The 21,592-nt window shown below is 38.7% G+C and overlaps 1 protein-coding gene across 1 annotated transcript in view; it reads left to right on the top strand.

Moving 5' to 3' along the window:
- Ace2 (angiotensin converting enzyme 2) overlaps window positions 1-21,592 on the top strand; it is a 52,205-nt gene that overhangs the window by 17,962 nt on the left and 12,651 nt on the right. Inside the window, exons 5-13 of the mRNA XM_051142353.1 lie at window positions 1,276-1,419; window positions 4,310-4,422; window positions 5,886-5,991; window positions 7,515-7,612; window positions 13,242-13,411; window positions 15,900-16,126; window positions 18,598-18,742; window positions 19,982-20,080; window positions 21,409-21,531. Coding sequence (XP_050998310.1) covers window positions 1,276-1,419; window positions 4,310-4,422; window positions 5,886-5,991; window positions 7,515-7,612; window positions 13,242-13,411; window positions 15,900-16,126; window positions 18,598-18,742; window positions 19,982-20,080; window positions 21,409-21,531 — 1,225 coding nt within the window. The remainder of the gene's footprint in view (window positions 1-1,275; window positions 1,420-4,309; window positions 4,423-5,885; window positions 5,992-7,514; window positions 7,613-13,241; window positions 13,412-15,899; window positions 16,127-18,597; window positions 18,743-19,981; window positions 20,081-21,408; window positions 21,532-21,592) is intronic.

Raw genomic sequence — 21,592 nt, 5'->3', positions numbered from 1 at the left:
GTATGTATGTATATACATATATATATATAGGTTCATGGGTATGCAGGTATACATGTATGTGCAAGTGCACACGGGAGGGTACGGTCAGGAACCATTAACAGTTTTCTTTGAAGCAGTGTCTCTCCCTGGACAGGAACTCACCAAGTAGATATTCATTTTTGTCAGCAAGCCCGAGGGAGTTTTACATCTCTGTTTCCTCAGGACTGGAATCAGAAGGATATACAACCACACCTGACCTTTTTATGGTGTAGGAGGTGTTGAGACAGGGTTTCTCTGTGTAGCCTTGGCTGTCTTGGACTCCCTTTGTAGACCAAGCTGGCCTTGAACTCAGAGATCTGCCTGCCTCTGCCTCCCTTAGTCCTGGGATTAAAGGAGTGTACCACCACCACCCAGATTCACACCTGACTTTTAATGTGAGTTCTGGGACTTGAACTCAGGCCCTCACGCTTGTACAGCAAGCCCTTTCTTGATGGAACCATTTCCCCAGCCTGCTACAGCAATCTTTAACAACAACACAATGTTTTGCTGGTATCCAAATGGTACCATTCTAAACTGTTTCAGCTCACATTCTCCTTTTAAAAAGATTTGTATTTTTCATTGTGTGTACATGTGAATGAATGTGTGTGTGCACATGCAGCTGTGTATTCACGTGTACTTTCGGAGTTCAGAGGAAGATGTTGGGTGTCCTGTTTTATTATTCCCTTGAGACAAGCTCTCTCATTAAACCTGGAACTGTTTCTGTTCCTCACAGCACTGGGCTTACAGTTGCACCCATGGCCATGCCTAGTGTTGTTTGGTTGGTTGGTTTTGAGATTGTAACTTAATTGCATTTCTTCCTTCTCTTCCCCCCCCTTTAAACTGTCCCATAAGCCCTTCCCACTCTCTTTCAACATGTAGTCATTTTACATGGGTTCTGTAGCTTTAGACTCAGGTCCACATGTTTGGGAAGAAGCACACTTATTCCCTGAGCCATATCTACAGCCCTTCACAGATATCCTTTTAACTTAAAAAAAGAACCCACACACGGTAACTTTTATTACATTCAAGTAATTTAATTAAGGCAGTAATTAAATTACTTCATGCTTTTCTTCCCCTTTGCAGATGCATTTGGATCTCCTAATAAGTACAAGGGCACTAGCCATGACCTTTTGTTTAATGACTTGGATGCCTGCCAGCTTTGTAATTCTTTAAAGTCCATATAATTGTCAATACAAGTTATTTGTAGTACAAATTCAAATATTCCGCATTTGTGTTTATTTTCCTTTGGAACAACAGGTTTGGATGAAATAATGGCAACAAGCACAGACTACAACGAGAGGCTCTGGGCTTGGGAAGGCTGGAGGGCTGAGGCCGGCAAGCAGCTACGGCCATTATATGAAGAGTATGTGGTCCTGAAAAATGAGATGGCAAGAGCAAACAGTAAGTCTGTAGCTTTGTTGGTTCTGATGCTCTCCAAGGGGGTTGTTACAGGACCATTTTTGACTTATGCCTGAGCTTGCCCTATAGTATTTGGATGCCCCTAAATTAACAATCATTTGCTGAAAGGTTCAGGTTACTTGTCTCAAGAAGCTACTGGGACATTTAAAAAAAAAAAAGGTACACTGGTTCTCTATTGTTCAAAGAGCTTATGGATGAGATTCAACTACGGGATCTCAAATGAATTATGTAGGATTTATGAATTACTAATTATTCATGGGGGCCTAAGGCCCCAAAGGGTGCCCAGGAGAATGTTGGCACTGAGTGGAGATCTTACTATTCAGATCGGATAAGAGACAAAGACAATATCCACTTAACAAAATCCTCATTTGGTCACAGTTCATTCTCAAAGTTCATTTGTGTCTACCTCAGGGTGATAGCTCGGAAAGAAAACACCATCTTCTAATTAGTTCAGGTGACGATTCTATTTTCTGACATTGTAAGTCATAAGAATCTTAACATAGGAAGGGATTTTCATGTCCTCTAACTTCTGTTGAAACAATAAGCATTATGAATAACTTCATTGGTGGTTCACTGTGCCCTGGGGTCAAATAAGGAAAAACATCTTTTCCCATTTGTTATTTCTAATTTCTTCCATTGTCACTTAAACCCATATTCTCAAGTCTTAAGCAAGTTTCAGACAGTAGCTTATCATCCAGTTTTAATAATATCCATATATTTTCCATGCAAATATCTATTTTTCATCTTGTTGGTCATACATTAACAATGTAGATATAAAACCAAAAAACCACTAGAAACATTTGCAAACCTTATTATCTATAACTTCAATACAAGCTTGTGTTTCTTGATGGCTAAATACTAAACAAAACATGGAGGTGTGCTTTTGTATACATATAATTTTCAAACAAGCACAGGGCCACTATAACAGTGTCTGAGATGAAGTGGTGGCATCTGAAAATATAAGGCCCTGAACAAAAGCAGGAATAAAAACTTATGGACCAATTGCACATTTAAAAAATAATGATGCAGAGAGTAGGGACTAAGAGTTTGGAAATTAAGAGTAAATTTCTGCCCCTTGCCAGCCATACACCTTTGGACAAATGATTTTACTACTCCAATCATATGCCATTGGTGGGAATGTAGATTGGTGCAGCCATTATGGAAAATGGTCTGGTGGTTCCTAGAGAAATTTCAGATAAAATTCCTATGTGGTCTGGTAATTCCTCTTCGGGGCATGTCAGATATCAACATTCATCACAGCATACTAACAATAGCCACAATGGGGAAACAAATCAGGTGTCTATTAACAGACAAATGGATAAAGAAACCATATAATGTGTATGTATACATATAATAAAAGATAGATACTATATAATAGAATAATATTTAGCTTTTAAAAAGTTGCCATTTGCCACAATGTGGATGGACGTGGATGGTAGTATGCTAAATGAGATAAGTGCAACAGAAAAAAAACCCCACATGATCTAACTTAAATACAGAATCTTTAAGTAAAATGATCAACTAACTATACAGAAAGAGAATAAAATTGTCATTACAAGGGGTGATGGGAGGAAACGGGAAAATATGGGCCAAACAATTCTAAGTAGCAGATAACATAAGTAATGGCATGGAGAAGCTACTGAACTAGACCACTCAAAGGGTAGAAAGAAAGGTTTACTGGGGATCAAACTGCCAAGGCCATCTCTGGGAGTGGGGCAGAGAGAAGAGAGCAAATTGGCAGAAAAGCAAGCAGATCTTATACGATAGTCAGCAGGGTGGGGTTCTGTGCAGATACAGGCTTTCCGGAATGACTGGGAACTAGGTGCACTTGCTCAAGGTGGTTGACCTTTGGGGAAAGGCTACGGGGTTGGGTGGGGAGGTTCCTGAAGGATTAAGGGTGGCTCCTGGCAAACAGGAACTCACTTTAGAAGATCTGCTTTTCTGGTGAACAGAAACTACTTTTAGGTTTGTTTTCTTGCTAATAATCCCTCTGCTTACCTGGCTAAAGTTCTTCTGTCTAGCACAATGTCACCAGCACTGCTATTTTGAGGGGGAAGGGAAGCTTTAGACCTAACAGAATGAACAAGACATAAAATAAAAATAAATAATTAAAAATGAAAGATCACATCTACAATATGAAGACTACAGTGAAAAATAGCCTTCTGTATTCAGGATTTTTCTAAATGAATACATTATCATTGCTCCTGTCATAAGGCAAAAAAATAGGTTACTACATGAGGTGTTAATTTGCTTCCCTATAATATACATTATGCTACATATGTACCAAAATATTATGTTGTATGACCTGAAAATGCATACTGAATTTCATTTCTTAAAAAAAAACATAAGTTGTGCAGGTCTTGTGCAGACAACCACAGCTACTCTGAGTCCACGATTACAGCAGTCTTGCCATGTTCACTCAGCTCTTCCTTGAACTCTGGCTCTTCAAATTTATTTCTGCCCATCCTTCTGATCTGGGAAGATTTAGGGAAAGCAGTGAGGGATGGATATGATAAAATACATTGTGTGAAACTGTCAAAGAATTTATAGAATATATTTTAAAAGCACAGGTTGTCAATCAGCACAAGAGACTTTAGACTGGTGACAATATCCCATGGTTTCTGGGCTTATTAAACTAGATAATGTACTTAAACTCCTGATGAAGACGATAAAGAACAACCGCTTAACAGAGTTAGCAAGTCTTGCTTTTCATTTGCATTCTTTGGAGTTGACACTTAGACTGGCAACGCGAAAATTAGATAACCCTTAAGATCTTATTTTAAATTCTCCCATCAAGACTAATCTACGTAAACTGTATTTCCCACTTTTTAATTTCCTTTATGCTTCCCTCTTTCTTTAAAAAAAAAAACAGATTATAAAGACTATGGGGATTATTGGAGAGGGGATTATGAAGCAGAGGGAGCAGATGGCTACAACTATGACCGCAACCAGTTGATTGAAGATGTGGAGCGCACCTTCTCAGAGGTAACAGAGGACCTGCAGGGCAGTAAAGAGGAAGCAGCCATAATAGCCAATAGCCAAAGCTATTTTTACTTTTTTCTTTTTTAACCCTCCATCTCCCCTGTCCTCCAGATTCACCCCTCCCCAGAAAAGACCAGGCTTCTCAGGGATAGCAATCAAACACTGAATAACAAAGTTGTCTTGTTTTGTTTGTTTTTAAGACAGGTTTTCTCTACATAGTCCTGATGTACTAGAACTCATTTTGTAAAGTAGGCTGGCCTCAAACTCACAGAGATCGAATTGCTTCTGCCTCCCAAATGCTGGGATTAAAGACGTGTGCCACCAAGCCCAATGAGGGGTTTTTTAAAAAATGGAAATTGGCATTCCTAGTTCTCACAGAATTATACTATATTAGAAGTTGTAAAGATTTCTTTCTTGAGACAGGGTTTCATGCATCCCAAGCAAGCCTCTAAACTAAGAATGACCTTGAACTTTTGATCCCTTCTGCCTTCACCTCCTCAGTTGGGATTACAGTCTTCAACACCATGCCTGATTTATGCTGGCAATTGAACTCAGCTTTGGTACTTATTTGTTTTTGTTTTTCAGGATAGGGGCTGGCCTTGAACTCACAGCAATCCGCCTGCCTCTACCTCCTGAGTGCTGGGATTAAAGGCGTGTGCCACCACGCCCGGCTGCTTTGGTGCATGCTACGCAAGCACTCTACTAACTGAGCTACATTTTCAGCCCTTGGAAAGTATTTTTTTGGAAAACTGTGGGCAGCTCCTACAATCAGAACTGTTCTGCTTCCCTCTCTTTATTCCTCACTGTCCCGTAATTATCAATAGAAAGACTATAAGAGCTCTCTCCCCTCTCCCATTCTCCCTTTCACCTCTCTCACCCCTCTCTTCCCTCTTCTTATCTCTTACCTTTCTCTCTCTTTCTGGTTTCTCTTTCTCTGTCTCTGTCTCTCTGCCTGGGGTACCCCTCTCCCCTCTTCCTTCTCTCCCCATGCTCATTTAATAAATGTCTCCGTACTAAAAAAATAAAAGACTATAAGGAGGACAGGTTTTCCAGGTTGTGAGCAAGCAGCCTAGTCTTCTTAGTAGAAAGACCGGAGGCTTTGCTCCCCTCCTCACAACCATTGGGACTAGGGTTTCACCAGCCTTTGACTTTTCTTTCTTTCCTTTCCTTTCAAGAGTCCTAATGACAAAAGAAGATAGTAATATCTCAGAGTGATTTTTTTTTTTTTTTTTTTTTTGGCGTCAGCTTTCTTCTTGGACCTTGCATTCCTCCAAATTCTCATACTAATTTATGCAGTGGGGTGAGTCAGAGTCCATATCTGTGAGGAAGGAATGCTCTCAAACTCTCCAGAATATTTGAGAGATGAAGAAACTGTCCTGCATGAAAAGGCTCTTCTTTCTAGAGTTGTGTATTGCAAACTGAAGTTGGGTATTCTTGGTTTAAAACTTTCTTCCTGGGCTTTTCAGATTAAACCATTATATGAACATCTTCATGCCTATGTGAGGACCAAGTTGATGGATACCTACCCTTCCTATATCAATCGTACTGGATGCCTCCCTGCTCATCTGCTTGGTAAGGAACTACAGGAGTCATTTGTGCTCTTTGTCCTTTTAATTATTTCCATGATTAAAGCCTTTTTTTCTTTTTTAGAGTGAGGCTAAATCTAAAGCATTTGAGATGTGTGTAAATAACATTACTATTATTGCAGAAACACTTTTTAAAACACATCAGCAGAAAGTCCATTTAAGAGCAGGGCGTGGGGTGGGAAGAAAAAAAAAAAAAGAGCAGGGCATGGTGGCTTATGCCTGTATCCCAGTACTCGGAAGGCAGAGGCAGGCAGATCCCTGTGAGTTCGAGGCCAGCCCGGTCTACAAAGTAAGTCCAGGACAGCCAAGGCTACACAGAAAAACCCTGTTTAAAAAAAAAAGTCCATTTAAAATCATTATCTAATCTATTCTATTTAACATGAATGTGACCTTTAAAATATATTCTCTATTTAAGAGGATTCAAGAAAGAATTCTAGGTTAAAATGTGTTTATTCAGGTTGGTTGACTAAGCCTGGGATTTAAGTACTATATGATCAAAGTGAAACAGCTCAATGGGATGAAGGGCAGCAGAGAAAACTTTCTAAGATAAATCTTGCCAAATCTGGTGACCTGAGTTTGATCTGCAGAACCCACGATGGAAAGTGAGACTCAACTATTGAACACTGTCCTCTGACAATTGTCTACATCCCCTCCACATGTAGGCTACGGTACATGTATGCCTGTGTGTACATACAATTATTATTACTGTTTATTAATAAATGAATTTCTTGGGATGCTCTTAATGTAATTGTGTTGCCCCTATATTTAGTGCCACGGTTCTAATCTCTTGCTATTTCAATGTTTTATTTTGTGTTGTTTTCTTTTGGTTTTGGGTCCATTTCCCCTTTTAAGATTTCTGGACTTGAATCAAACTTCACACTGATGGAGATGCTTAGTTACCTAGTTAAGTGTGCTATTTTGCTGTTAAAATTAAAACTTATCTATCAGTTAAAAGAAACATTTGACTGATGAACTTACATGCTCTTTTTTGGACCTGCACTAGGCACTACTAATAGTTTTATTTGCATTTGCAGCATTTCTTTGTGTGCATGATGGCTTTTTATAAATCTAAGAAGTAGTAGCTATGATGTTCCATATGTTTTATTTTATTCTGCTTTGTTTGAGAAAGGGTCTCACCATGTAGACCCCTCTCTTTGCATCCCAAGTCCTGAGCTTGCTGGCATGCACCATCATGTCCAGTTTTAATTGTACCTTCCAGTAGTAATCCATAGTAGCAGAAGTTCTGGAGATTCTCTAGAAAGCTTTGCCAAACTACATAATCTCTTGTACACTTAGTATTTTACAGGTAGAAGAGAAGAAAATGCTGCAAAGTTAATATAAGAGAAGGACCAAAGGGAGAAACAGAAGTAGTGAAAAAGGAATGCAGAATCTAGACTGGTTACAAATGCTGAGTGGCTGCCTTGCCCAGCCAACCTCATACACTGTAAAAGATTGGATCTGTATCTTGGTTGCTTTTATCAAATATTAATGTATTCTTTTTGTAAACAGGTGATATGTGGGGTAGATTTTGGACAAATCTATATCCTTTGACAGTTCCCTATGGACAGAAGCCAAACATAGATGTCACTGATGCAATGGGGACACAGGTAGGAAAAAGAAGTCATCAAACATTAAGAAGTCTCAACTGCATTTTTCATTTATTCAGCTCTCCATTTTGATCCTGTGTGTGAAATTGTGTTGATAAAAATCCAAGCTAACTTAAATTTATTTCTGTGTAGTTTTCTTTTTTCCCTTTTTCCTATGTATTTTTTCCATTTTTTATTATGTTTATTTTTTAACAGATACATTTATATTATTACAAATAAGTAAAACAAACTACCTACAGCAGGAGGAACCATGAAACAATCAGAAATTATGTAAATGTTATATTAATGATTTGGCTATTTGTATTTAACAAACTTGAAGTAAACATCTTTTCTATCTTGTTGAGTCTAAAATTCTGAATGAAAATCAATATCTATCATATCTCATCCTATTAACTTAAAACATCTATCTAGATCTAAAAACATCTTAACCCCTAAACAATTAGCTTTAATTGTAAGACTAAACTATCTGATCTTTAACCTCATGAAAAAGCAGTTTATAATGTCAATGATTTCATGTACATTCAATAACAGAAACTCTACTTATCTTGTAAGGCATTCAAAATTGAGATTACCTGGTTTTTCCTATATGCAATAAGATATGGATTCATCAACTGGATGGCATCACACTTTTCAAAGTCAATTGTTACTACGTAATCCGTCTGTAATCTCTATGAACAGTGATGAACAGGAAAAGGAACCTTACTTTGGGTATTATAAATCACTGTTATTAGAATGCTTTAAATCACCCCTTTTCTACCATTTTGATATAATTATATTGTGATCTCTTCCATCATTGGAATCACATTAGACTTTTAGATGTCTTTAAATTTTAAGTTCTACATTTCCGATTAGAATGAATGACCACAATTCCATTTGCCTTTAAAAATGTCCTCAGATAGCCACACAATAATTAACTATGTATGTTTGCTGAATATGTCTTCTTGCTAACCCATTTACACCTGGTAATGCAATGATGAGCTTCACATATGTAACATATTTCTGGGGAAAGTTCACAGGAGAATAACAGCTCAAATCTGCAAAGCCTCAACTCTTGTAGCTGTTCTAGCACCATTTTGTCATTGAGTAGCAGCAGATGGCCATCATGACATCAACCCTTATCCTTTCTGAAGTGGCTTCATGTATATTGTATAGTTGTAAGCGTAGCTGCCTTCCAAACTGACTACATAGTTTCTGCTTTCCTACTGTTAACTCTGAAAGTGACAGGCAAGGTATTGTGATGGCTCCATACTATAAGCTACAAAACAGGCTTAGATACATGACTCACCGGAAGTCACAAAGGTAGTCAGAAACAACTAAGTACTCAACTCAAAACTATTTCTTCTTCTTCTTCTTCTTCTTCTTCTTCTTCTTCTTCTTCTTCTTCTTCTTCTTCTTCTTCTTCTTCTTCTGGTTTTTTGAGACAGGGTTTCTCTGTGTAGCCTTGGCTGTCCTAGACTTGCTTTGTAGACCAGGCTAGCCTCGAACTCACAGTGATCCGTCTGTCTCTGCCTCCTGGGATTACAGGCGTGTGCCACCATGCCTGGCTCAACTGAAAACTTCTAATGTCGCCTCTATACTTCTGTTTTTCTATCTGTTTGCTCTTCAAAAACTGTTGAGTGTACTTACCAGGCTGTGCTGTTTTGTTTATTTGACTTAAGAATATCACAATAAAGAACAATCTTTAAACTTATATGGCACCAAAAGCTCCTTCTCCCTAATAATAAAAGAAATCTTGAATAGAATAACAAAGGAAGAGATGTTACAGTCTCTGTCTTCAAAACAAGCTACAAAGCAGAACCATTAAAAATAGTCACAAAGGGTTGGGTGTAGTGGTGGCACATATCTTTAATCCTAGCACTTGGAAGACAGAGACAGGTGGATCTCTGTGAGTTTGAGGCCAGCCTTCTCTACAGAGTGAGTCCAGTACAGCCAGGGCTCTGTTACACAAAGAAAGCCTGCCTCAAAAAACAAAACAAAAACAACAACAACAACAACAAAACAAACAAACAGACACACAGACCATTCACTGGAATGGAATAGAAAGCCTAGAAGCAAACCCACATATTTGTAGCCAACCAATTTTCAACAAAAGTGCTAAGAACAGACATTAGAGCAAGGACATCCTATTCAATAACTGTCATTACTGGGAAATTTAAATGTAGAGGAAACAAATAGGATCTTTGCCAAAATCAATTTAACATGGCTCAAGACGTAGTTATGAGACTTGAGACTATGAAAGAAGGAAAATGATTCCAGACATTGGAATGGGTAAGGAATTTTTGGTCAAGACCCCCAAAACACAAGAATCAAAAGCTAAAATAGACAGAATTAGGTGAAAGGAAAAAGCTTCTGTACAGAATTAGATTAAAGTAAAAGGCTTCTGTACAGCAAAGGAAACAACAAGAGAAAACAACACATAGAACCCAAGAAAATGTTTAAAACATGTGCATGTGATATGAGTTAATTTCTAGAATGTATAATGAATACAACAGCAAAACTCTATACAACCTGATTAAACCATGAGCAATGTTCCTCAATAGATATATCTTGAAAGAAGGCACATAAACAGTCAACTGTTCTATAAAAGTGCTCAGCACCATCAATGATCATGAAAATGCAATTCAAAACAAAAATGTAAGATGACCTCATGCCAGTTAAAATGGTTATTTAAAACACACACACACACACACACACACACACACACACACACACACACACACACACACAAATCCCATACCACTGAGTGCTGGTGAGGATGTGGAGTAAAGAAAACCCTTCCGATGGATAAAGAAACTGTGGTACATATACACCATGGAATACTACTCAGCTATAAAAATCAAGGAAATCCTGAAATTTGTGGACAAATGGATGACACTATAAATGATCATAATTAGTGAGTTAATCCAGAAGCAGAAAGACTCATGGTATATAATCACATATAATTGGGTACTGGCCCAAAATGCATGTCCCATGAAAGTATTCACTTACCAGAAGATTGGGATATATGTGAGGACATCCCACTGGGACTCTAGGTAAGACAAACATAGAGATGGGGAAATAGAAGGACCCAGAGGGTCCTAGAAACTTACAAAAAGGATATCATAATAGGTGGATTGGGACCCAGGGGTGTCTGTTCAAACTATTGCACTAACCAAGGACAATACAAGTAGTAAACATGAAACCACAACTCTGATCTAGCCAATGGACAGGACAATCTCCACAGTTATGTGGAGAGCACAGACTGACTTTGACATGAATTCTGATGCCACATATTTGACCACCTTCCCTTGGGGGGGAGGCATGATGGCACTCAAAGAAAGAATAAGCAGGCTACCAAGATGAGACTTGATAGTCTATGACCATATAGTTGGGGAGGAGGTCCCCCTCAGTCATAGACCTAGGGGAGGGGAATAGGGTGAAAGCAGGAGGGAGGAAGGAATGGGAGGATACAAGTGATGGGATAACAATTGAGTTGTAATTTGAATAAATTAATAAAAAATTAAAAAAGAAAACCCTTCCACACTAACTTGGAAATGCAACTTGGTACAGCCATTAGAGAAAACAGACAGCTACTTCCATGAAAAATGCAACTGCCACATGATCTAGCAAATCCACTCCTGGGTCTATATCCAAAGGGAATGAAATGAGTATGTAGAAGTGCCAACAGTACTCCTACGTTGATTAGAATGCTATTCATAACATCTAAGAAATGGAGACAAACTAAATGTCTGTATGGGGATGAATAGATAAAGAAAATGTGATGCCTGTACACAGTGGAATGCTTTTCAGCATAAAAGAATGAATTTCTGTCATTCATAACAGCATGGATAGACCTGGAGGGTATTATGTTAAGTGAAATAAGCCAGACATACAAAGACAACACATATGATCTCACTCATATGTGGGAGTGCAAAAGCTGATCTCATGGAAACTTAGAGTAGAAAGGAGGTTAGCTGAGGCTAAGGCATGTAAGGAGGGAGACTAGCATCATTTAACAGTAATAATTTAGATGTGTTTTTGCACAGTACAGTGACTATAGATAATGATGATATACTGCATATTTTTGATAAGGCTAAAGAAATAAATCAAATATTTCCCAAAATAAATGGTAAATAAGAAAAGAGATATACATGTCCTAATTTGAACATTATACAACATATATAGGAGAGTGGGGTCTGACTTTCACATGAACTCTGGTGCCCCATATTTGACCACATCTACTGGATGGGGAGGCCTGGTGGCACTCAGAGGAAGGATAGCAGGCTACCAAGAAGAGACTTGATACCCTGTGAGCATATACAGGGGGAGGAGGTCCCCCTCAGTCACAGTCATAGGGGAAAATAGGGAGGGAGGAATGGGAGGATATAAGGGATGGGCTAACAATTGAGATATAATATGAATAAATCAATAAAATATATTTTTAAAACAAAAACATACATTATACCCCCAAAACATGAGCTACTTTTATGTTCTTATGTATCAGTAAATTATGAATTCAAACTAAAAGTGCCATACTAATCAGTACCAATATTTTGACATTAAGCCTTTAAAAGTCAATAATGACGATAATGATATTTACCCTCACATTCTGTTTCTTATTGCTCGGGTTGACATTGGAGAAACATTAAACATGACTGATATTCAAGATCAGAAGAAATCTTCTGTTACTGAAAATGATTCATGGCATCATGTATTAAATACTCAAGCTTTGCTTGCTGGATGGGCTTCATTGTCTTGGCTGGCTTGGTTGTCTCCTAAGACATTGGTATAAAGGAATTTTTCAGGTGGCATATACCTATGGTTGTCTCCATATAGTTTCAAAACACTCTTGAGAGTTCAGATGCGATGGTGAAGCTGAAATACTCACTGGCTTCTAGGCCACAACTGGGCTTTTGGTTTCAGATGCCTTTGCCTTCATGTTTATATATTGTTCATTTCTTCCACCGAGCCTAATATAGGGTCTTGACCCCTAAAGAAGTTCAATCAATGACTGCTGGCTTGAGTTGAATAGTCTTCAGCAAATGGGCCATTATTTTTGTTGTTTTTTGTGTTTGGAATGTGAAGATGATCAAGTATATAGCTTGGAGGTGAGGTGTTTGTCTAATGTATGTTAGGCCTTTGTATTGCCTCATAGGACTGGGGGAAAAAAAGTCCATAACACCAAAAAACTCAAGAATAAGGACAAAAAACTCGTCACATATAATTCAGTCTGTTGTTAATATTTTTTGTGTATCTTTTTCTTCATTAAGACTGAGCAATACCAACTATGTGGTTTGTATAGTTTATTTTTTCACTTATTATTTTATTATATTTCATAATATCCATATAATTGCTTTGAGTATAATTTAGGTGTCTGCACAGTTTCCATTCTACAAAAGTCTCATTGGTTAATCATCTTGATGGCTCTTTCCTCTTTGCTTATACAAAATCATACTCAATGCTAGTCTTTGACATGATTTCTGATATTTTTCTCTGTTAATTCCCTAGAGGCAGTGTTGTGGAGACAGATGATAAACATTTAAAGGCCCATCTGTCTCTTGGAAAAGTTATGTCAATGTATGTGTTCAACAGAAAGAATTTCTATTATAGTACAGTGATTCAATATTGTTCTCTATGTTTTCTCCCCCAGGGCTGGGATGCAGAAAGGATATTTAAAGAGGCAGAGAAGTTCTTTGTTTCTGTTGGCCTTCCTCATATGACTCAAGGATTCTGGGAAAACTCCATGCTGACTGAGCCAGGAGATGGGCGCAAAGTGGTCTGCCACCCCACAGCCTGGGATCTGGGGAAAGGAGACTTCAGGTAGTTGATCTGATATGGTGCAGATACTAAATGAGAAAATGAATGCAGGAGTCACCATGCTTCTCTGAGCATACCATTTAAAGATCTGCAAACTAAAGCTGGGAGTCCACAGGAGAGCATTCGTCTTACCTGGGAAGAGAAGATGACCCACAGTCTCTGACTGGCACTTACTTGAGAACATACCTTACTTGAAAATGTGTATGCTCAGTGGAGTCTCAGGGTCACAAGTTTGGTGGCACCCCTGTTAGGAAAAGTTCGCTGTTGAGAACTACGACTGATGAACATATGAATCACACATTGGTCTTCCTCCCTGTCACCCACTCTTGTGAGTCAGGACAAGTGAATAGTACATTGGAATAAAAGAGAGACAATAGTGTATGCCCTAAGAGAGACACAGGAAATGCTTTATTAGGAGTTGAGAGAGAAGAACGGGCCACTCCTGAACTGGGAGATAGGATCAGACAGAGGCTTTGGGAGTAGCTTAGGAATTGATCTTGAAATGCAAGAAGAGGTGGCATGAACTCCTTGGATGTCAGCAGGTTGGAAGAACAGAGAGATCAGCAGATATAGAGAGGCAGGACCTGGCGTGCGTGCTGAAGTCAGCAAGTTCAGACTAGAAAAACAAAAATGCATGCTGGATAGTCTGTGAATCTATGATGTGGCAGAAGAAGAATAGGCTTTGAAATCCTAGGTGAGTCACGTAATGATTAGGCAACCTTGAGTAATCTTGGGTTTCAGTTTCCTTATCTATAAAGCAGAACTCTAATATGCAGATTACAAGCTTGGGCCTTGGGTTCATTCCCTGACTTGAACTGGCAAAGGCAAATGAAGGGACAGGTTGGGACAAGCAAAGCACATAAGAATGCAATCTGTGATGGAGATTTGGCTCCAGCCCCTTTCAGAGGAGCCAGCTTCAATTCCCAGCATCCACATGGCAGCTCACAATTGTCTGTAACTTCTGTTCAAGAGAATCCAACACCCTCATACAGGCATACACGCAGACAAAATACCAATGCACATAAAATAAATATAAATAAATTATTTTTAAAAAGAAAAGAAAATCCCTCCTTGAGGCACCTCCTATGTGAGCTTTTGATTTTCAGTAGGTATCATTCAGGCATCTGAAGGATAGTAGATCCTGTAGAACTACAGGAATGAGGCCTGGTCCTGCAAACAGCCATTACAGTGGAGACCAGTACTAAAGATAGTAAAGAGTGCGAGCTTTGAAAACCTCTGTTGCAATAAAGCAACTGCAAAATTGCTTTTTTTTGTGGGCTCTTGAATGTTTATCATCTGTCTCCACAGCACTGCCTGTATGGAAAATAATCTAGAAAAGTATCCGACATTATGTCAAAGAATTACATTGAGTATGATTTTGTATAATCAAAGAGGAAGGAGCCATCAAAATTTCATGCAGTTGTAGCATGAAAACAGCCACAGACAACCTATAAACAAATGAGTAAGGCTATGTGCCAATTAAGCTTTATAAAAACAGACAGCATGCTGTAGGTGACCAGTCCAAATTCTCCACTGAAGCTTAAAAAGGAGAGTGCATTCATAAGTTTCCTAGTCCAGAATCTTCTATGCAGTAGATAATAAATATATAACAGCTATTATAATTGTCAGGAAAAAGAATAGAGGGAAATAAGTTAGGAAAGCAAGTTGTGGTCATATTGGAGCAAGTAAAGGAGGTTGACCTCATTTTAAACACTGGTGAGTCCCCTAAAGAGTGTGCAAGGGCAACATACACAAGCAGAATGATAGGAAAATGTACTTGGAAATCGTTTGAAATATAACACTCACTCATATCTGAGTGAGCATAAGCATGCCAAGTGGAGAAGGACCACCCCACAGCTGCCAAATGCAGTTTTGTTCTCACTGGGTCACAGCACAGTTAGACAATTTACCTCTTGTCTTTAAACACCATTTTTCATTGACTTCTACATGGTGATTATCTTCCAGATTTCCATGATGTCTCTAACAGTGCTTTCTCTATGTACCCCAAGTCTATGTTTTCCAAAATCATAGGTACTTGGGCCTCCTACAGCTTTGGCTTTGGCCCTCTTTCTTGATACCCTGATCCTGTTTCTTGGGTCATCATATCTACTTGTGTGCCATGAATTGATACCCAATCCTAAATGTCTAGTCCCTTCCCTGTCCTGGCTATCTGTGGTGCTTCTAGAAGACCATGGCTGTATTCACTTACTGTTGTGCACTAGGTCACTTTTATCAACCATGTACATACTACTCACTTCAGAATTATGCAGCAGAGAGTTGTTTATCACTCTTTCTATTAGTGTATCAGCACAAGAATAGAACTTAGCCCTGCCCCTCACTTTATATTGAGTAACTGGTGCATAAGAGGCAAATAGTAAAAAAAAATCAATGATGAAAAAATCTTTATGTGGCCCAGTCCCCACAAAACTCTGCTATAGTGATTAAAGGAAATTAAGTAAGAGTCATTTTAATCTTGTCCACTTTTATGCAGAATCAAGATGTGTACAAAGGTCACAATGGACAACTTCCTGACAGCCCATCATGAGATGGGACACATCCAATATGATATGGCATATGCCATACAACCTTTCCTGCTAAGAAATGGAGCCAACGAAGGGTTCCATGAAGCTGTTGGGGAAATCATGTCACTTTCTGCAGCTACCCCCGAGCATCTGAAATCCCTTGGTCTTCTGCCATCTAATTTTCAAGAAGATAGTGGTACAATTTCGATTGGCTTGTTTTGGGGGTAATCTGATAGGGGAAATGTATATATTATGATCTATAAGAAAATACTTATTTTGCTTTATGCCACCTAGGTAAAAAAATGTTTATGGGACTTGCTACTGGTAACAAAAAAGTGTGGATTAGAATATGCCAACTTGTGATTTTGTATATTTAAATGAGAGATTGAGATAATTGAAAGAATGATCTAAGAGGGATCTAATAGAAGCTTGGTGGACCCTTTTGAAGATGCTGAAGTAGCCCACGGAATTTAAATGGTTTGTCTGAGGTCATGAAGCTAATCAGTGTCTGAATTTTGAATAGTCGACTGTCATTTTAGGTTCAAAACAAACAAACAACCTCCCCAGTATGTTAGAGTGGGAACAGGTCATTCTGAAACAATTTTACAAAGAAGGAATGCAAGCAAAAGATCCATGCTATCGCTCAATGTCAGTGCCTGAAGCAGCCCATCTTTCAGGGGGAATTGGACCTGATGAAATGCGCCAACTTCTCAGGGTGCCAGATTTTCCAATGAGGTTGCTACGGCTTTTGCAAAGGGAAAACAGAGTTTAAAACCTTCACTTTTTCATGAATTTCTCACCCCTCTTTTCACTAGTTTTTTTAGGTTCTGTAATTATCTTATTTATTTTTTATATTACATATATGCACATATGAAAGTGCATTTCACTCCTATTCTCCATCATTTTCTTTCTTATTCCTACTCCTCTTTCCTACACATCTCCCTCCTATTTTCATGCCTTTTTGATTGTTTGTAGCCCACTGCACTTACTTAGCACTTTGATACAAGGCTTGGTTCTCTTGTATGAAACATCTAGTCAACGAAGTCAAGGTCATGAGTTCCATCCTTGTGTGCACAATTTGCTCTTAGGGCCTGGTAGCAAGCTAGTAAATGGTCATCATCATGTCTGAAATAGTCACCACTGACACAGATACAGTAGTTTAGAACCAGCAGTGGTGCTTTTTGATGAAGAAAGAAAGCAACATGGGAAAGGCAGTTTATGGTAACCATACTTGCTTCTTAGTTTTAAAATATGATTTATTCATGCCAATTAACAGTGTTTTGTTTTATGGGTTTTTTTTTTTTTACATCTGCCTTGAGAATAGGCAAAAATGATGAAATCAGTATGTTTCTTATGATGGATATCACACAAGGAAAGTTCTAGCTTGGCTCTGGCCTTGATTTGTGAATGAATGATGTTAAACCAATAGATTCCTTCATTCTTTTTCTCCTTTTCTTCATCTTAAACTTCTTTTCTATTTTGGAGTGTGCATGCTTTGTTGTTTGAAGAAAGGGTTTTTACTCTGTAGCCAGGGATGTCCTGGAACTCACAGGAGTCTTTCTACCCCAGCCTCTCAAGTTTTAGGATTCTAGTCATAAGCTATCATGCCTGCCTCTGTATTTTTCTTAAGAAATTTATTGAGCACCTACTATGTGTGAGGCATTTTCCCCTCAAGATATATTGATACATAGAGTAGATAATAGTCCCTGTATTTACATTTGAGCAATCTTCTGTGCTGTTCTGGAGGCCAGCCCTAATTTTAGACTAATGAATATGCATAACTTTTAAAAAGCATTTAATATTCTTGCTAAGGAAGGAATCAGTCCATTAAAAAACATTGTACTTTTGATTGTCTAGTGGATGATACCTTCTAGAGTTGTCTATTTAATTTTTGGGATGAAAGCTATTTCTGGCAAATATGTAAAAGCATAACTATTGCACACGTTAATAGAGTAACATGATGTTGTGATAAATGTATATGTCATCTATCTCTACCAACATCATTGTCCAATAGTGAAGCTTTTGAGACTCCTTTCTTCTAGCTTGTTTTCTTTTTCTTTTTCAGTGCTGAAAATGGAACTGAGGGTCTCAAACATGTTAGGCCAGCACTCTATGGCTGATAGACCTCTTTCGGAAATGTACAATACATTATTGTCACTTATGTAGCCAGCCTATTGTGCAAAAGAACAATATTTGAAAAAAATGTTCCCCGCCCTGGTTTACAAGGTTCCCCCACATCTGTTTAATGTTTGCTTATTTACTGAGGACTCACAGAGAGCATTACAGAGCAGACACTGGGCTGCGCACACAGTCTTGAATGAGACATTAACAGTCATTTCCTGTATGGAGCTCTCAAGAATAAACAGTATGACTGGGAAATAGATGAAATTGCCCTAATTACCTCTGATAAGGGGATGTTTAAAGAAGACAATTGAAACTAGTGAAAAATAAGGATTAGTTAATTTGTGGATTTTTACTTGTTTTATTTCTGGGCTTTATCCTATTCCAAATCCATCGTCTGGGAAGGTAATGTCCACTCCCAATACTTCTCATCTAACCATCCTGAAGTAAGCCCATCTTGAGGATGAGCTTGAGATAAAGAAAGTTCTCTTAGAAAACTGCTTTCATTTCCATCTTAACATTCAGCCTTTTCCATTTTACTTCCAGAAACAGAAATAAACTTTCTCCTCAAACAAGCGCTGACAATTGTTGGAACACTACCGTTTACTTACATGTTAGAGAAGTGGAGGTGGATGGTCTTTAAGGGTGAAATTCCCAGAGAACAGTGGATGAAAAAGTGGTGGGAGATGAAGTAAGTCAATGAATTCGCAGCCAGCAAAATGTCTCCTCATAGGTTTATTGTTTAATTAAAAGCATGTGGCTGCCCTCTACACACACACACACACACACACACACACACACACACACACACACACACACACACACACAAGTATCTCTATTTCATTGCCTGAGGGGAAGTCTTAGAAGGTTACCTGAACTCATGAATGGCAAGAGGGGTTGAGAGACTAAGGTCATCCCCATTAGTCCTCAAGTAGTAACACATGGGCTGCTGGGCTAACTACATTAGCTCCTCCGCTTTCCTGGGGACTAGCTCGTGTGATGAGTACTGTCTACAAAGTCCCAGACTTCCTCAGAGGGGAACCAGTTCACATCATTTATAGTACTCAGATGCTTGATAACACATCCTTTTGGGAAGAGTCCTGTTTTTCTTTCTTACCCCTTTGTTCATGTTTCCTGAAATCATCTCCCAGGATATTGTTTCAAGAGTCTTTTTCCAAGAGACAAGACAGGAAATGTGTAGTTAACCAGGGATGGTATTAATGCTGTGTATAAGTGAAGCTGTTCATGACGAGCCAAAGTCACCTACAAAAATCTCAATAATAAAAGACAAAACGATATTCCTTTTAAATAATGTCCAAAATAAAGGCTACATGGCTTCTCCACCTTTTTTTTTCTGACTGGGATAACTTTTGAATTCCTGCTAATTTATTTTAAATAAACATGGAATCAGACTTTTAAAGCATCAATGTATTGATTGCCAATTTGGTAATCTGTCAGTCAGAACTAAAGCCTCTCCTTAGCGTTCCAGCACAGTACTTAGCACTAGAACTAGAAAAATGACTAAGATACAGCCGCATCCTCTCAGAGCTCATGTCTCAGTGGCAAGGGGGAGTTTACATGTGAAAAACCACAGCACAGAGAGAGAGAGAGAGATGTGGTCAAGTATTAAAGAAAACCATAGAGATAAAACATGAAGGTAGGAGGGTTCAGAGGTATAGGAAGAGAAACAGTGGCAAGGATGGCAGGCTATGCTAATAAGGGGTTGATGATGAAAGAAGTACATTACCTACAGGTATGAAATGTCATGAGCACCATTATTTTGTATAACTAATAAGTACTAATAAAATGCAAGAGATTAAAGCATTCCTAAAAGAAGACACAGTTCCCATATAAATACTACTGCCAGGTGAAATTACTTTAGTTGAGCTCAGCTCTCCTTCTCATGATGGTCTACCCTTTTCTTCCCAAGGCGAGAGATCGTTGGTGTGGTGGAGCCTCTGCCTCATGACGAAACATACTGTGACCCTGCAGCCCTGTTCCATGTCTCTAATGATTACTCATTCATCCGGTAATTGACAGTTTTCTCCTCTCTGTTTACTATCTGTGGTTTAAACGATACCCGTGGCTAATAGCAAAACCATAAAGAGGGCTCAATGAGGGGATAATTACAAGGCTTTTCTATCTCCCTCCTACCCCAAGCTTAATGTAGATGATTAGTTTCAATTCAAATTAATGCAACATGTTTTATTGGGTTAAATAAACTTATATATGATCTTTTGCCCATTTTTAAGGATTGTTTTACTTTGTATTGCTGTAATAAACATTATAATCAGAAGCAATTTGGAGAGGAAAGGGTTGATTTACCTTTTTCCCAATCACAATCTATCATTGAGGGAAGCCAAGGCAGGAATTCAAGCAGGTTAGGAACCTGGAGGCAGGAACTGAAGCAGAGTCTGTGGAAGAACACTGCCTACTGGTTTGCTCTCCATGGCTGCCTTAGCTTGCCTTCTTGTACCTCACAGGACCACCTGCCCATGGGTAGTACCTCCTCCAGTGGGCTGAGCCCTCCCACACCAATTATTGACCAGAAAATACTCCCCGGACTGGCTTAGAGGCCAATCTGAATGAAGCATTTTCTCAATTGGGGTTTCTTCTTTCTAGATGACTCCAGTTTATGTCAAGTCGACAAACAAACAAATAAAAAACAAAAGTAAAAACACAACAACTAGCAAACAGGACCGTTTGGTGAAGCAGAAAAATACTTTTAGTCTCAGAAGCAGGCAGATCACTGTGATTTCAAGGCCAGACTGTTCTACAAAGCAAGTCCAGGAGAGCCAAGGCTACACAGAGAAACCCTGTCTCAAAAAAACCAAAAACCTAAACAAACAAAAACAAAAATACTTTTAGTCCATCTTCTTATCCCTAACAGAGCTTACTATGAATTGAAAGAGTATTTTATCATTGTTGTTTATTTTGTCTTTTGATTGAAACAGAGACTTATTGTAGGTCTCAGGCTAGCCTTGCACTCCTGAATGCTGGATGCAGGCATGTGTAGGCCTTACCTTCTGTATTTGTAAGAATGGGAATATTACTTACCTGGTATAAGCAGCAGTTTGACAGAACCGTATAGGAAAGGACTATAAGTCTGTGACAGCAATGCAAATGTGACTAAGCTGTGACAGAGCAGCAACTCAGTTCTACCATCAAATATATGCATTGCAAATAGTGTGCAGTGCATCTGAAGAGTTCATGGCAGACCCCTGCTAGAGAAAGACTTTTCACCAATACCTCTGAGATTACTTGGGTTAGAAATCTAAATACTCTCCTGGATCTGTGACTCTACCACTGCAACAAAACATGAGCCTTCTTTTGTCTGTTTCTTTGTCATTTGTACAGATATTACACAAGGACCATTTATCAATTCCAGTTTCAAGAAGCCCTTTGTCAAGCAGCTAAATATAATGGCCCACTGCATAAATGTGACATCTCAAATTCCACTGAAGCTGGGCAGAAGTTGCTGTAAGAAATGTCTCAAAATGCGGAAACTCTTAGCACCCCATATTATTAGTTTCCATGCCTA

Source organism: Acomys russatus, chromosome X (assembly GCF_903995435.1).
Source record: "Acomys russatus chromosome X, mAcoRus1.1, whole genome shotgun sequence".
NCBI lineage: Eukaryota > Metazoa > Chordata > Mammalia > Rodentia > Muridae > Acomys > Acomys russatus.
This window is presented reverse-complemented; position numbering and strand designations above follow the sequence as displayed.